Raw genomic sequence first — 16,903 nt, 5'->3', positions numbered from 1 at the left:
TTCGCCAGAACGCCAACAGCCGCCCCAGAGTCTCTTTTAAAAAACCGCTCAGACCCTCTTTCCCCGAATGTGGAGTTTGGCTTAACCTGCACACAAAACACATAGATTGGTAATAATCTGTAGGCTTTTATTTATATATAGAATCAACTTTTTTTTTTTTAAAGAAAGAACTCCAGAGAAGGGGTCCCCTTCAGATACAACCCCCCCAAAAAAGGCAGAAAGGCTCCCCAGAAAGGTGGTGTTTTCTTTGTGGGAAACAAGATGGTGTTGTTTTTGTTAAGAGTTGTCTCCCCGTCACACGCAAGGGCTGAAGGCATCAGACTTGACGAAGATGGGCAGGGTATGGCCGCAATCCAGGCATGCGTCTTCCTGCTGGCTGTGTGGGGGCAGAATCCTCGTTGCCCCAGGGACTAGGGAGGGGGGAGGCCTCGCAGGGAAGCCCCCCTCCGCTTCCCAATACGGATGTTAAAACACCCTTTGCAGGAGGTGGGTGGAAGCAACAGCAAAAGGCTGGGTTTTCCCTGTTCTTCCAACCCAACCTGAAGCTATCAAGGGACGATCGGATGCAGCTAACCCCTTTCTCCACCAGCTTTTGAATTCTCTCTCCCTGGGCTGAGGTGCTGATGGGGGTTGTAGCATAGCAACGCCCAGAAGGCGCCCGCTGGGCCGTGGACGCCTCTTGAACAGGCAATGGCAAAAGGACCAGAGAAATAATTTCTTCTGCTGTGCTAAAACTCCCAGCCATCCGATCTCCCAGCCGCCCACCCTGCCTCTTCCCCCCAGATGTTGCTAAACTGTTGGCTTGAGCGACAGGGAGCTGAGCACATGACATATTGGGGGGAGGGGGAGCTGCAGCCCACACACACACCCCCCCGCTCCGGGGACTAAGAAAACGACACCTCGGTGCAAACGCCACCCCCCTGGAGTGCACCCCATAACCTCTCAAACCCCCCCACCCCACCCCATAACAGTAGTCAAGGTCCTGCTTCAGGGCGAATCTCCGCTGCCCCACTGCAGTCTCTGGCGGTCTTTGAAGTCTGGCTTGCTCCGTCCTGGCCGGGAGGAAAGGCTCTCCCCTCCTGCCAGCAAAGTGTCCAACATTCAACCGTGGGGGGGGGGGGTCGCGTTAGCCCCAGCCCCAGCAAGTGGCTGATTCGAAAAGGAGGGGGCGAGGTGTCAGCGGCAGAGACGCTCTCAGTGGGCGCCAGGGCCGGCCTTGTGGAAGAGATAGATGGGTCGCTGGAATCCTGCGGGGAAGAGGAGAAGAGTTAAGGAGGAGCCAGAGGGTGCGTCAAGAAGCCCCCCACCCCTTGTAAAACCCTCAGGAAGCCTGGAAAAGGGGCCTTTAGAGCAGTGGTTCCCAAAGGGGGTGGTGCTGCCCCCACATGGAGGGCGGTGGAATTAACTCCATGGCCTCTGGAGATCTCAGTGGCTTATCAAGACTTTGGAAAGCTGCTATCATTGGATGAAGCTCATCCATCCATTTTGTCGAATCGAACCCATTAAGTTTTAATTGGGCTCTGAACGGACGTGCAATTAATTGCTACCGTTTTGAACTCGGCTGCGCCATTCGCTTCCTTAGTGGGCTGTGCAAACTGCCACTGCGTAACGGGTTGGGTTTCATTGCAGGGTAATACAGCGGTACCTCGGGTTAAGTACTTAATTCGTTCCGGAGGTCTGTTCTTAACCTGAAACTGCTCTTAACCTGAAGCACCACTTTAGCTAATGGGGCCTCCTGCTGCCGCTGCACAATTTCTGTTCTCATCCTGAAGCAAAGTTCTTAATCTGAAGCACTATTTCTGGGTTAGCGGAGTCTGTAACCTGAAGCGTATGTAACCTGAAGCATATGTAACCCAAGGTACCACTGTATTCCAGTGGTTACCCTCCCCGCCCCCAAAATGCAGGTTGTCTGCTTCCATTCTGCCCAATCTCACAATCTAGACCCTCCCTCCATTTCTCTCTCTTTTTGAAAACTCTCAGGGCCTGTTGCAATTCAGCTCAGAGCCACGCCTAGCCCAGGATTTAAGAGGTTCTCAGGGCAGCACAACTGAAGGCGGCAAACCTCACCCCTCTAGACCCTCGCCTTATAAACATGTGAGGTGGGGCTCCCCTTCTTCCCGCCCCCACCCAGAGGTTGAATTCAGAGGCTTGATACCTTTCGATGTGTTCCTGGGTGTGGCCACCAATTCGTAGCTGCAGAAGCCCACTTCCGGCGAAGTCAGGTAAGAGGGGAACTGGTCTGGTTTCAGCTTGATCCGGTAGTAATGCCTGCATATTGTTTCCTGGGAAAGGAGGGTGGAGAAGAAATCAGTGCCGGCAGCGGCCGCCGCGTACGACTGTATGATGCAGTAGGTGGTGTTGCAGGGATTTATGTATAGGTTTGGGGGGGGGGGGTTGCCTACCCAGCAGATATCCTGCACATGCAGCCCACTACCAAAACCAGCACAATCACTTTTGGGACTTGTCCCCACAAAACACTTCATCACAGTTTCTTCCTGCCTGATCAAAGGGCCTTTGCTACACGATACCAAATGTAAGAATTCACTGATCAATGTATCTATGTACTGGCTCACAGGGAAAACTTCAGAAATTCATATAGACAGGTGAGCTCAGCTCCTCAGCAGCCCCTCTGCCTGAGTGACAATCCCTGGCCTCCTGATACCTGAGTGCGAGACAGGTAGCCATTCCAGAAATAACAAACCCATGTGAAGACAAAAGGGTGTGAATAACTTGGCTGGGAAACAGGGAAATGTGAATATCTCTTTTGTTACACTTGATGGGTGTTTGGTGGAGGGCAAGGGGAACCATGGGGCAGGGTCCAGGATGCTCAGATTCCTGCCAGCAGACCTCCCCTTTAGTGATGTATGAGTGATGGAGTTTGGGGGGGGGTGTAACATGGGGATCAGCAGCTAATAAAAGTTTGGGTTCCCTTTTGTTTGGGGCTTCCACCTTGTTGCACCTGGAGGCAGGTGGGAGTCCTGTCTCGAGGGTCTTCAATCAAGACCAAGCCGACTGGCTGCTGTTTTGCTCTGGGATTCCTGGCCGGGGTCCTTGTTTTTTGTCCAAGGGAGCCCTCGGAGTTCTCCGTTAACAGTGGGGAGCCCCAAGCATGTGCAGAGTGCTCTGGCCCTTTACTCAAACAGAAAACAACTGGCTCTGAACACGTTTGGGATGGCACAGCGGAACTGGACCCTGGCGGCCCTCGTTTCGTATGGCATGAGGAAGGGCCTGCCGTGAATGCAGAAAAGCCCAAAGCTGCTTCCTTGCTCCTGTGCTGGGATCCTGGCCGCATCCTCCAACAGGGAGGCCAAAAATGGAGCAGGGAAGAGGAACTTAACAGCAGGAAGGGATTGTGCCACGTCAATCTCGCCTGGTCACTTGGCCCTGGGGCAACTGGCACATACCTTATTTTTTCCTCTACAAGACTCACTTTTCCCCTCCTAAAAAGTAAGGGGAAATGTGTGTGCGTCTTATGGGGCGAAGGCAGGCTGCACAGCTATCCCAGAAGCCAGAATGGCAAGAGGGATTGCTGCTTTCACTGCGCAGCGATCCCTCTTGCTGTTCTGGCTTCTGAGATTCAGAATATTTTTTTTCTTGTTTTCCTCCTCCAAAAACTAGGTGCGTCTTGTGGTCTGGTGCGTCTTATGGAGTGGAAAATACGGTAGTTAAGCTTGGCGACCTGTGCCTGTTGGGCACCGTGATCACTACCGCCCCCCCCCCCCAAGTTGGCTGCTCTCTTGAGCCCACCCCTGCCTCTCTCCTCCCTGCTATCTTTATTTCTCTCTGGCATCTTCGAACAGGCACAGCTGGCCATTTTGGCCTGGGCTGCCGAACTGCGGCAAGGCCTTCCGGGGTATGAGCGATACGGTGATGTGAGAGCCATCTTCAGATATCTGAAGGGCCGTCACGTGGACGGTGCAGCAAGCTTGCTTTCTGCTGCCCTGGAAGGGGTGGGGGACCCCAAAGGAACAGACCCGAAGGACGGGAAAGGAGGTTCCGCCTAAACAGCAGGAATAACTTTCTGGGAGCTGTTCCTGGAGGAAGAACTGCGAGGGGAGACACTCCATCAGGCAAGGCCTCCTTCCACCTGCCTTGCACCACACTGCTTCTCAATGTGTATTGTTTTATTGATTATAGTTTAGATATTATTGTAACTGTTGGGTGGGTTTCTATTTAACTTTTATATGTTGATATTATTTTATACTATTCCAATGACTGTTGAATGTTACTTTTTGATGGAGGTTGCCTATTTTAAAGTTATGTTTTATTACCACATTTTTGCATTGCATTAGATTGTTATAAGATGTACATTTTTTTCCCCTTTGGCTTGTAAACCGCCTTGAGTGTTGCAAGATAGAAAGGCGGTATACAAATTAAAAATGATGACGATGCCCTCGGAAGATGGCGCGCTCTCCTTCGTAGGTTTTTAAGCAGGGGTTGGGGCAGGGGGGCTGCCTGCAAAGGACGCTTTAGCTGCGATTCCTGCATTGCAGGAGACAGGAGTGGATGGCCCTTGGAATTTGCTTGCAATTTCAGGACTCGAGAGTCCCAAAATCATAGAATTGGAAGGGATCCGGAGGCTCATCTCGGCTAGCCCCTTTGCACTGCAGAATCCTGCCCGCAGCCACCCCTGGGTGGGCTCGAACCACCAACCTTCTGGTTAACAGCCAGACGCACAGATCCACTGTGCCGCCTGGACCCAATGCTGCTGCGATTTCCCTGGGCCACACGGCAGACAGGCCTGTATCTCAAGGAGGGCAGCAATGCCCGACTGCCCCACTAGGAACTGGCCACACTAAGCCACCTGCCTACAATAATAATTAATTGTTGTTGTTATTTATATCCCACAGGTCTGGGTGGGTTATGCCACATACAGTGGTACCTCTGGATACGAACAGGATCCGTTCCAGAGCCCTGTTTGCACCCAGAAGCGAATGCAACCCGTGACTGCACGTCTGGTGATTCTCAGCTTTCACGTGTGACGTCATTTTGACTGTCTGCGCATGCGCGAGCAGCAAAACCCAGAAGTAATGAGCTCCGTTACTTCCGGGTTGTCGCGGAGCGCAACCCGGAAGCGCTCAACCTGAAACACATTTAACACGAGGTATGGCTGTATAGTTAAAGCTATGGTTTTTCCAGTAGTGATGTACAGAAGTGAGAGCTGGACCATCAAGAAGACTGATCGCCAAAGAATGGATGCTTTTGAATTCTGGTGCTGGAGGAGACTCTGGAGAGTCCCATGGACTGCAAGAAGATCCAACCTCTCCATTCTGAAGGAAACCAGCCCTGAGTGCTCACTGGAAGGACAGATCCTGAAGCTGAGGCTCCAAGACTTTGGCCACCTCATGAGAAGAGAAGACTCCCTGGAAAAGACCCTGATGTTGGGAAAGATGGAGGGCACAAGGAGAAGGGGACGACGGAGGACAAGATGGTGGGACAGTGTTCTTGAAGCTACCAGCATGAGTTTGACCAAATTGCGGGAGGCAGTGGAAGACAGGAGGGCCTGGCGTGCTCTGGTCCAGGGGGTCACGAAGAGGCGGACACGTCTAAACGACAACATGGCTGTACAAGAGATGAGGAGGCAGAGGAAGCCAAGCTCTCCACCCCCCCCCCAGCCCAGCTGCAAACCTCTGGGCTCACCGTCAGGTTCTTCCTCTTGCCGTAGGAGGACCAGGCTTGGGGTTCAAGGATCAGGATTCCGCCCGGGTGCAGGTGGCGGTAGAACCGCTTGAAGAGGCGTTTGAGGCCTTCGTCGCCCCAGTTGAGGTGCACCCACTTGGTGAGGCTGAGGCACAGGATCACGTCGTACTCGGGCTTCTGGGCCTCCAGCAGCTCGTCCTGCTCCAGCACGTAGTTGCCCTGCAAGGGGGAGTGTGGAAGAGAAAAAGTAGGGAGGGAGATCCATTAGAGAAGGCCAGCTGAAGGCTAATCCATTAGATGCACATTCTGCTACCCAAAGGGCGGCCCACGTTGGCGCCCCCTACCCAGTGCGGTCCAAATGCAACCTGCCCCATCCCTCACCAAAATGAATAAAAATAAGAGAGCTGGTCACCTTGCACAATTGCCACTGCACATGTTGAAAGTCTAAGGCAAGCTCTCCCACCCGAAGTGCAGCAAGGCCACAGCCGCTCCTCAGCCGAGCAAAAAAGCAGACTCCAGAACATGGGTGAAGGTAAAGGGACCCCTGTCCATTAGGTCCAGTCGTGGCCGACTCTGGGGTTGCGGCGCTCATCTCGCTTTACTGGCTGAGGGAGCCAGCATACAGCTTCCGGGTCATGTGGCCAGCAGGACTAAGCCGCTTCTGGCGAACCAGAGCAGCGCACGGAAGCGCCGTTTACCTTCCCGCTGGAGTGGTACCTGTTTATCTACTTGCACTGGTGTGCTTTCAAACTGCTAGGTTGGCAGGAGCAGGGACCGAGCAACGGGAGCTCACCCCGTCATTGCAGGGATTCGAACCGCTGACCTTCCGATAGGCAAGCCCTGGTCTCAGTGGTTTAACCCACAGCGCCACCCGCATCAGAACATGGGTAGCAGGGGAGAAAGTGCTATTCTGTGCCCCACCCCCTGCAAAACAAGCGAACAAACCTAAAACAATAGTCCCGTAAGAACACAAGGAGAATGTGGTGGTTCAGGCCAAAGTGGTCCCCTGTAGTCCAGCAACCTATTCTCACTGTGGCCAACCAGATGCCCCAGAGTCTGCCAATTAAGCCACTTCCTACACCTTGGCTAGATAGCTCTGGAACTAGCCCTGGCAGAGAGGGGCAACCTCACCCAGAGAGAGAGAGGGGTGTGTGAATATTGTCTAGGCAAGTCCACTCTTCTGCTCCTGCTGGGACAGGGAAGAGGGCCAGGAACACAGCTAGGTTTTAATCACAAACGTTTGGGGGGAGTTTATTGGCTTGTTTTTATTTTATAGTGTTTTGTGCTCTCATTTTGTCTTTTTATGTTGTGAACCGCCCCTCTGATCTTTGGCAGTATACAAATTTAATAAACAATAGTAGTAATAATAACAACAACTCGGTCCTGTATACCTGAAGGAGCGTCTCCACCCCCATCGTTCTATCCGGACGCTGAGGTCCAGCTCCGAGGGCCTTCTGGCGGTTCCCTCCCTGCGAGAAGTGAGGTTGCAGGGAACCAGGCAGAGGGCCTTCTCAGTGGCGGCGCCCACCCTCCCATCAGATGTCAAGGAAATAAACAACTATCTGACGCTTAGAAGACATCTGAAGGCAGCCCTGTTTAGGGAAGTTTCTAATGTTTAATGCTGTGTTGTTTTTAACACTCGATTGGGAGCTGCCCAGAGTGGCTGGGGAAACTCAGCCAATGGGCGGGGTATAAATAATAATAATAATCAGTAATAATAATCAATAATAATACAGTGGTACCTAGGATTATGAACTTAATTCGTTCTGGAGGTCCATTCTTAACCTGAAGCACCACTTTAGCTAATGGGGCCTCCCGCTGCCACGCGATTCCTGTTCTCATCCTGAAGCAAAGTTCTTAACCCAGGGTACTATTTCTGAGTTAGTGGAGTGTGTAACCTGAAGCGTCTGTAACCTCAAGTTTTGTATTTTTTCTGTATGAAATATTTTTTCCAGAGTTGCAAGGGCCCCAAAATCAGACCACCACACACACACACACACACACACACACACACACACTGCTTTCCAGGGTTGAAAGTGTCTCTTCCACACGTCACCCTCGCTGGACCTGTCAGGTGGGTGGGAAGCCAGCCAGCCAGCCAGCCCCAATCAACCTCTGTATAGCTTTCCAGTGGGCAGAGCTAATCAGCAGCTTGGCTGCAGAAGGAGACAGCCAAGGGATCCTGCCCGCCCACCTACGTGCCAGAGGGACGCCCAGCTCCCAGCTCCAACAGAGCTCCTTGCTCAGGGGGAATTGGGCTTGTTGTTAGGCCAGATGAGGTTGGGACGACACTTGATCATAGAATCATAGAGTTGGAAGAGACCACAAGGGCCATCGAGTCCAACCCCCTGTCAAGCAGGAAACACCATCAGAGCACTCCTGACATATGGTTGTCAAGCCTCTGCTTAAAGACCTCCAAAGCAGGAGACTCCACCACACTCCTGGGCAGCAAATTCCACGGTCGAACAGCTCTTACTGTCAGGAAGTTCTTCCTAATGTTTAGGTGGAATCTTCTTTCTTGTCGTTTGGATCCATTGCTCCGTGTCCGCTTCTCTGGAGCAGCAGAAAACAACCTTTCTCCCTCCTCTATGTGACATCCTTTTATATATTTGAACATGGCTATCATATCCCCCCTTAACCTCCTCTTCTCCAGGCTAAACATGCCCAGCTCCCTTAGCCCTTCCTCATAAGGCATCGCTTCCAGGCCTTTGACCATTTTGGTTGCCCTCCTCTGGACACAGTCCAGTTTGTCAGTGTCCTTCCTGAACTGTGGTGCCCAGAACTGGACACAGTACTCCAGGTGTGGTCTGACCAGAGCAGAATACAGTGGCACTATTACTTCCCTTGATCTAGATGCTATACTCCTATTGATGCAGCCCAGAATTGCATTGGCAATTGATCTCCCTTTTGAGCCCAGCGCATCAAAGGCTGAGGGCAGGCTGCAGTCACAACAGCACAGGGGAGGGTTTCTTTATCAAGCTAGCCCTATGAACAAGGTGCTTGGGAGAGACTTCAGCTGAGCTCTCCCTTTCCTCCACCTGCTTCTGCGTCCTTCCCCTCCCAATTTCTGCATGAACGCCTTCCTGGTCTCACCTTGACTGCAACCCCACTGCCAACACAACCAAGGATCCTCGTCTCTGTACATTTTCTCCCACACGGCTGCCGTCGGGCACCAGGGGGCCCTGTCATGCCAACGCTTTACACAGAAGGAGAAGCCATTAAGATGCACATGATTTGTGGCCTGTTCCACCCAGCGCCGCCGGGATAAAGGGTGTCTCAGCTGTGGCATCCTGCTGCCCAGGATCCTTCAACTGGAGGTGCCAAGGGGTGATCGTGGACTCCCTTCCTCCCCAGGAAGTCCCATCGCCCGCTCAATGGGACAAACTTAAAAGAGTATCAAGGAGGCACCCCCCAAAAAAAAAACCCCAAGCAATTGTCAGGATATCCTTTCCCCTACCATCTCCATCCCTGGAGAAACATTCAACGAACAGGTCCAGTCGAGGAACTGAAGTTAAACTGCGGAACTCCCTCCCACATGGCCACCAGCCGGGATGGCTTTAGAAGAGAACTAGGCAAATTCATGGAGAGGGCTAGGCCCTATACGCCTAGGACCCTCGTACCTATGGGACCTCCTCTCCTGGTATGTCCCACAGAGGACCTTACGGTCTTCAAACAAAGACATCTTGGAGGTCCCGGGCCACAGGGAGGTTAGGCTGGCCTCCACCAGAGCCAGGGCTTTTTCGGATGTAGCTCTGATCTGGTGGAACGCTCTGCCGCAAGAGACCAGGGCCCTGCGGGACTTGACATCTTTCCGCAGGGCCTGCAAGACAGAGCTGTTCCACCAGGCCTTTGGCCAGGGCACAGCCTGACCCCTTCCTTTGGCAATCCTCACAGAACTTCTAGCCCAATGGCTGCCATTAATTTGATTGGAATTTTTATAATGAAATGATTTTAGAATGTTTTATCGTTTTAGTGTTGTTAGCCGCTCTGAGCCTGGCTTCGGCTGGGGAGGGCGGGATATAAATAAAATTTATTATTATTATTGTTGTTGTTGTTATTATTATTATCGATGGCTACTTGTCACAATTGTCCACAGTCAGAGGCAGCAATGTGTATGAATGTCAGCCGTTGGAAATCGCAAGCCACCATCAGCAACGGAGAGGGGAAAGGGAACTAAATCGCCAAACTGCGCTGGGCATGAACGCAAGAACAGCCTGTTAGATCAGGCCAGTGGACCACCCACCTTGCTTTCACAGGGGCCAATTAGATGATTACAGGAAGCCCAAAAGCGGAAGAGCTCTCTTTCCCCTCCTGCGGCCTTGAGCAACCAGAATTCAGAGGGTGATTTGTGCTATGGAAGCTGATCTGGCAACTGGATTTATTGCAGGCTCAAAGAGTGATTGTTCTTAACGACCCAATTAACGGGGGGGGGGGGGAGAGACGTTCTACACCCCCACAACCACTACTAGTTAGAAGGAAGTAGCACATGGGTATTGGGTCTCACCTGCCTTACCCCGAAATCCTCCCAAAGGCCCTGTTCTTTATGTGGGGCCTTTGGGCTTTCCCCAAAGCAAAATCCTTTCTGCTGTCCCCAAACAGTTAAGCCAGATGCCTGGTCCAATCTTACCCCCTCCCCCTCCTCCTGGACAGGAAGTTCCCTCCTCATTGTCCCACCCTTCCACCCCAATTGGGCCAATCGCGTCACTCTGCCGAGGTCGCCCAGTCAGAAGGAAAAGCCTCATTGGCTCCTCCCTTCCGAAAGGTGGCCTCCACCTCCTCCCCATCCTTATTCCTTCACGGCATGCCTGCACATGTAGGAAAGCAACTGCCATGTGGAACCCCCCCCCCGAATCTGCCCCCCCCCCCGTTGTCTTGCAGGGGGTTGGGCTAGATGACCCTCGCTGAAATCTTCAAAGCCCACAATTCTAGGATTCTAAGCCCACCAGTCCTTGCACTGAGGAATGCTGGGAAACGGCAGTTCTAAGGAATGTTGGGAAAAGGAACTGCGACAAGGCAACTGGTGCCAAATCAACTTTAAACTGGCGTATTTTAAAGTTGCACCTTGAAAGGCAGAGCTGAAAAAGCCAGGTTTTCAGACCTCTTCCCTAGAGCTTCTACAAGCTGAGAAATCATAATTTTGGAGGTCTCCTCTCTCGCCTTACCTTGACGAAAAACACGTTGTTGGGGAAGACCGTGGCATCCACCCCGTCCTGGGGTACCCTTGGTGCAGCGATGGGCCCTCGGCTGGCCATGAGGGAGGCCGGAAAGGTTTTCTTGGCACGCCTGGCCCCTTCGCTGCTGCTGCTGGTGCCACCACCATCGTGGTCCCGCTGCTGCATCTCCTCCGAAAGGTAGTGCCGGATGTTCTGGCGGGCCGAGTGGATGAGGGCGCCGTCAATGTCCACCCCCACTATTCTGGCGGGCCCCCACTTCTTGGCCACGCTCAAGGTGAGGTGCCCCACGTTGCAGCCCACGTCCAGAACCTCCTTGCCCTGGAACCACTCGGGTTTCATCACCCGCAGGCGCGGGTCTTCGCAGTTGGGGTTGCGGTAGCCGTAGTACTTGCAGTAGTTGCCGTACTGGAACTTGTGGCGCGGCGGCTGGCGCCGGACCGACTGGCCAGAAGCAGCCGCAGGGTGGCGGCCCCTCGGCACGCTGTGCCCCCGGTCCGGGCTGCTTCGGCAGGGCTGCTCGCCGGAAGTGGAGGCCCCCGAATGCCGGCCTCCTCCTCCTCCCTCTGACTTGCTACTAGTCCTGCGCCGCTTGCGGTGGTGGCGGCTGCTGCTGCCCCCGGCCGTCCAGGACGCCACGGAAGTGCCCGACGGCGTGGCGCCCCCAGAGGCCTGCTGCCCAGACTGAGCCTCCCCTGCGGCCGGCAGCAGGGGCGACACCACCTCGTCCCGGCAGTTGATGGCCGTGTTGAGTTCGTAGGGCTGCGGCGTGGCCCCGTTACACGTCTTCTGGCACGCTTTGCACGAGGCGGGCAGCGGGGGTTTGCCGCCGCTTCCTTCCAGCCCGGCCGCCCCCCTCTGCGCCCCCCGGTGTCGGTGCCGCTTCCGCCCGGGCTTGACGGGCGACGCCAGCACCGGGGGGTCCTCCTGGGCGTTGTTGAGGCTCAGCGGGTCGGTGATGTCCTTGGGGATGAGGATCTCCACCGGGTCCCGTCCCTTGGCGGGCAGCGGCGAGGACTTGGGGGTCTCGGCGTTGACCGCCTGGTTGACGTCTTCGTCCAGCAGGCTGTTGAGGTTGAGGGGGTCGAAGATGTTGCCCCCCAGCAGGAACTCGGAGGGCAGCACTGGGTCGCACTCGGAGTTGACGCGCCGGCGGCGCTTGAAGGCCGGGTGCTTGAAGCCTCCGCCGCCGGCGGTGCAGCTGCTGCGCCTCTTGCCCCCGCCGGGGGCCCGGGGCTGGTGGTGGGGCGGGGGCTGGAAGCCGTTGCGGGGCCGCTGCAGCTCGGAGATGCTGTCTTCCCCTTCCTCGGACGCTGCTGCTGCTGCGAAGGGACCCCCTCCTTTGGCTGGGGGTCTGCGCTGGGCGGGGGGGTGAGGGTCCTGGGGCCCCTGGTTCACCCTGGCGGAGGAGGGGCCCCTATGAGCAACTCCTCCTGCTGCTGCTGCTGCTGGCTGGGCGTCCTCCTGTTGTAGCTCCGCCGGGGCGGCCCCCTGACGCAACTGCACCAGGGGGACGTCCCCCCCTCCGGCCCCGCCCCCTCCTCGGGGCGGGGGTTTGAGGAGGGGCGGCGGCGGGGCCGGCACTAAGAAGGTCTCCTTGTCCGCCGCCATCTCGATCATGCCTTGCATGGGTTGGCGGAGGAGGAGGCGGCGGCGGGGAAAGGGTTAACGGGCCGGGAGCTCCTTCCTCGTCCGCCTCCCGCCGCACACTGAGCTCGAGGCTGCCGAGGCTCCTCCTCCCGCCCCGCGCGAGCCCCTCCTACGCCTGCGCCGTCGAGCTCGCCGCTCGTGCGCAGGCCCGGCGCGCGTGCGCAGTTCCCCCGGAATTTCAGGTCCCGGCGCGCACGAACAGACTCATCTCTCTCTGTCTCTCCGTGTCCGCTCCGCCCCAAAGTCCCCAGCGCATGCGCAGCTCCGCAGCTAGCCAGAGGGAGAGCGCTCCGCGCCCGCTGCTTTCCTGCGATGGCCAGCTCCCCCTGCGCTCGGGGTTTATATGCGCGGAGGGCGGGTCCGCCGGGGGGCACGCCCCCTCCCCGCAGAAAGGGCCAATCGGTGTTCGGAGCTGTCACCGCCCGCGTGGATTCTTGGCCAATCGGTGGCTTGGCCACAGGGCTCTCGAGGAGCCGCGGCTCCCCGCCTTCCTCCCGCCTTTTCGTTTCCCTGTGAGCCAATGAGGAAGCAAGGCCGGAGCGCCTGCGGCCAATCAAGGCGCAACACTCCAAGCTAATTTTTCTCCCGAACGTGGGTGAGGGTCCTCGTTTGCACGGGGCGGTCCTGGTCAAGCGCCTGCGGCAGCGTTACGTCAGGTTCGAAAGCCGGGAAAAGAAACGACCGACCTAGGCACATCTCTTTCCTGACAGATGTTCTTAATAAAAAGTTCTCCGCGCAGGGCGAGCGCTGACAGCTTCGAAAAATATGCCCCCAAAATCTAGTCAGTGTTTTTTCCAGGCATTGATTTAGCCACCTAACCAAGCTCCCGGATCTTTTCCCCTCAGAAACATTGGCTCTTGCCAAGCGCTATAGACAGACTCCTCTTCAGTCTGAGGGGAAAGGCGCTGTGGAGTGTCAGCGCCTTTCGCCTTTGTGTATAATGAAACTCCACACAAACACAAGCAAAGAACGTTGTTTTGGGTTTTTTTTAAGGCTCCCAATATGGACAGTTGCCAAGGGTCACGTGGCCTCGCTTACCTAGGACCCCGCCGCACGCAAAGCCCCCTGGGACTCGTAGTTTGGGCTCGGAGGCTGAGGCTTTCGCGCATGCGCAGGGACATATGCCCCCCTCCACGAGCTCCTTTTATCTTCCGTGGAGAGCCATGAACGTGGGAACGGTGCTGCGCGCGCCCCTGAGTGTTAGTGACTTCACGGGAGTGTTGTCGACAGCCCTTGGCAATCTTGGCGTAGGACGCGCTCCTCCTCCCGAGTAGGAAGCCACCTCCTTTCGCTGCAATTCCTGCACTGAAGGGGGTTGGACTAGATGGCCTTTGGGGGTCCCTTCCGACTCTGTTGATTGCGCTGGCTCGGTATTGCCAAGCACTGACTGGCAGCAGCACTCCAGGGCCTCAGGCAGAGAAAGATCCCTTTCACATCACCTGTTACACAGAATTGTAGAGGTGAAAGGGAAGTCCCTCAAATATCACAGAGTTGTTGTTTAGTTGTTTAGTCGTGTCCGCCTCTTCGTGACCCCCTGGACCAGAGCACGCCAGGCACTCCTGCAGTTTGGTCAGACTCATGCTGGTAGCTTCAAGAACACTGTCCCACCATCTCGTCCTCCGTCCTCCCCTTCTCCTTGTGCCCTCCATCTTTCCCAACATCAGGGTCTTTTCCAGGGAGTCTTCTCTTCTCATGCGGTGGCCAAAGTCTTGGAGCCTCAGCTTCAGGATCTGTCCTTCCAGTGAGCACTCAGGGCTGATTTCCTTCAGAATGGAGAGGTTGGATCTTCTTGCAGTCCATGGGATTCTCAAGAGTCTCCTCCAGCACCAGAATTCAAAAGCATCCATTCTTCGGCGATCAGCCTTCTTTGTGGTCCAGCTCTCACTTCCAGACATCACTACTGGGAAAACCAGAGCTTTAACTATACGGACCTTTGTTGGCAAGGTGATGTCTCTGCTTTTTAAGATGCTGTCTAGGTTTGTCATTGCTTTTCTCCCAAGAAGCAGGCGTCTCTTAATTTCATGACTGCTGTCACCATCTGCACTGATCATGGAGCCCAAGAAAGTAAAATCCCTCACTGCCTCCATTTCTTCCCCTTCCATTTGCCAGGAGGTGATGGGACCTACACTGCAACTCCCATCAGGGGGGAGCCAAGGTCAATCTAGTCCACCCTCCTGCAAACACACGTGTTCGGAGGCTGCCCAGCCCTCCGCTTGAAACCCTGTATAGGCAAACTCAGCCCTCCAGATGTTTTGGGACTACAACTCCGATCACCCCTGACCACTGGTCCTGTTAGCTAGGGATGATGGGAGTTGTAGTGCCAAAACATCTGGAGGGTAGAGTTTACCTATAACTGCTGTATGGGAAGAGAGAGAGAGAGAGTCGTTCACCTCCTCCTCCTGAGGAAGCCTGTTCTGCAGTTGGAGCAGCTCGCTCAGTCTGTGCTCCTTCGTAGCACAAATTCCCCCCTTCTCATTTCAGCCCCTTGCTTTGGATCTGACCCTCTGGAGCATCGGGGAATCAAATTTAGGCTAGGAGGCCGTCTCAAGTCAGGCCACCCGTACAGCTAGCTCAGTGCTGTTGGCGTAGATCTGAAGATTGCGTTCGCATCCGATCGCCTCTTCAGTAGGCTAGGCAGCCTTACGGTTTGGTCTTCAGCACCCCTCTCCAACTTTGCCACCCTTCTGTCAATGCCCAGTATATTGATACTCTCACAGAATCATTGAGTTGCAAAAACGTAAAGGAACCCCTGGCCATTAGGTCCAGTCGTGGCCGACTCTGGGGTTGCGGTGCTCATCTCGCTTTACTGGCCGAGGGAGCCGGCGTACAGCTTCTGGGTCATGTGGCCAGCAGGACTAAGCCGCTTCTGGCGATCCAGAGCAGCGCACGGAAACACTCCCACTCCTCATCCAGGTCCTAGTCTGACTACACTTGACTCTCATAGTGACTTTAGGCTGCTTTAAAAAAGGCCTGTCATAATTCTCTTGGGAGAGTCTTAATCTCAGGCTTGTGGGTTTGAGCCCCAGTTTGATCCTCACAGCCCCTTCCAACTCCGCAATTCAAAACTCCGCAATTCTCTTTAAAATGAAAAAAGCAGGTTAATTCGTAATTGAAAACAAAACCTTGTTTGCCAACCTTGGAGCAAGGACGCTGAAGGTGCAGAGCGCCCGTTGAGCCATCCTGTTTCCATGACGCTGTGATACAAACCAGAGTTAAAAGACACTACAGGAACGGCTGTGTACAGAAGGTTTCTTTGAGGGTGTATGGAAACCAAGCTGTTCTCTGCTGGTTCTTAAGCCTTTCCCCCAATGGGAAAACCCAGCAGTGCATCTTCTTCACTCAGCAACCAAGAAGTCTTACTGAAGTCCAGGGAGTTTTACTTAGGATCTGATTTCTTTTCACAGGGCCTGTAAGACAGAGTTGTTCCGCCTGGCCTTTGGCTTGGAATCAACTTGATCCCCTCCCTCTCTTTTCTTTTTCCTCCTGCGATGGAACTCCTATTTGGGGACTTCCCTGGCTTTTTTTCTGGCCCACCATAGGACCAGTCTGGATAGTTGGCCTTGTTGAAGATTTGATGTTTTCATCCCCCCCAAAGTTTTTGATTTGAGTTTCTACTGAAATGAGGCCGCATTTTAATGCTGTGTTTTAATTTTGCTTTTAAGTAGTATTTCAATCAATTGTTTTTATACTTGGTGTTAGCTGCCCTGAGCCCGGTCTTGGCTGGGGAGGGCGGGGAATAAATAAAATTTATTGTTATTGTTGTTGTTATTACTCCCAAGTAAGCCAGTGCTGCTGCAGCGGTTACCCTGGTTGCCTTCTGACCTGGAAGAGGCCTGGGTTCAAATAATAATAATAATCCACTCTGAATAGTTGGCCTTGGTGAAGATTTGACGTTTTCATCCCCAAAGTTTTTTTATTTAAGATTCTGCTGAAACGAGCCTGCATTTTAATTCTGTTTTTAAGTTGTATTTTAATCAATTGTTTTTATACTTGGTGTTAGCTGCCCTGAGCCTGGCCTTGGCTGGGGAGGGCGGGGTATAAATAAAATTTATTATTATTATTATTACTCCCAAGTAAGCCAGTGGTGCTGCAGCGGTTACCCTGGTTGCCTTCTGACCTGGAAGAGGCCTGAGTTCAAATAATAATAATAATAATAATTCCCATTAAATTCACTGGGGCGGCTTCACTATGAGCCTGCCTACCTCACAGGGTTGTTGTGAGGGACAAAACGGGGGGGGCACTATGTACATGCCCCCTTATTTATTGCTCAATGCAATAAATAAATAAATAAATAAATGGCACAGAAATGAAAAAAAAAGTCTTCGCTGCAGGAAGGAGAGCAAAGCAACGTGGGTTTATTTTCAGCAGCGCCTCCCACTGCGCATGCGCGATGGGTGGCGGCGCCAGGCTCTTTCCGCCCGCCCCCCCCCCGACGAATCTGA

The 16,903-nt window shown here is 54.1% G+C and overlaps 1 protein-coding gene across 1 annotated transcript; it reads right to left on the bottom strand.

The window, feature by feature from the left end:
- Positions 1 to 106: 106 nt before the first annotated feature.
- Positions 107 to 12,787, bottom strand: MEPCE (methylphosphate capping enzyme). Its single transcript, XM_082197651.1, has 4 exons — positions 10,803 to 12,787; positions 5,641 to 5,859; positions 2,156 to 2,282; positions 107 to 1,247 (listed from the first exon to the last, which is right to left on the bottom strand). The coding sequence occupies exons 1-4, from the start codon at positions 12,438 to 12,440 to the stop codon at positions 1,195 to 1,197; spliced, it is 2,037 nt and encodes a 678-aa protein (XP_082053777.1). The 5' UTR covers positions 12,441 to 12,787; the 3' UTR covers positions 107 to 1,194.
- Between the last annotated feature and the right edge of the window lie 4,116 nt (positions 12,788 to 16,903).

Source organism: Podarcis vaucheri, assembly GCF_965113315.1.
Source record: "Podarcis vaucheri genome assembly, chromosome: 13".
Lineage (NCBI taxonomy): Eukaryota > Metazoa > Chordata > Lepidosauria > Squamata > Lacertidae > Podarcis > Podarcis vaucheri.
Note: the sequence above shows the minus strand (reverse complement) of the source record. Positions and strands in the feature narration are given on the sequence as shown.

Bases quoted from the DNA above. Each gene is read 5' to 3' on its own strand.
- MEPCE (XM_082197651.1), bottom strand. From the start codon at position 12,440: ATGCAAGGCATGATCGAGATGGCGGCGGACAAGGAGACCTTCTTAGTG. The intron at 5,860-10,802 runs GTAAGGCGAGAG...TCCCCCTTGCAG, and splicing joins ACAACGTGTTTTTCGTCAAG to GGCAACTACGTGCTGGAGCA. The intron at 2,283-5,640 runs GTGAGCCCAGAG...CTCCTTTCCCAG, and splicing joins GCAAGAGGAAGAACCTGACG to GAAACAATATGCAGGCATTA.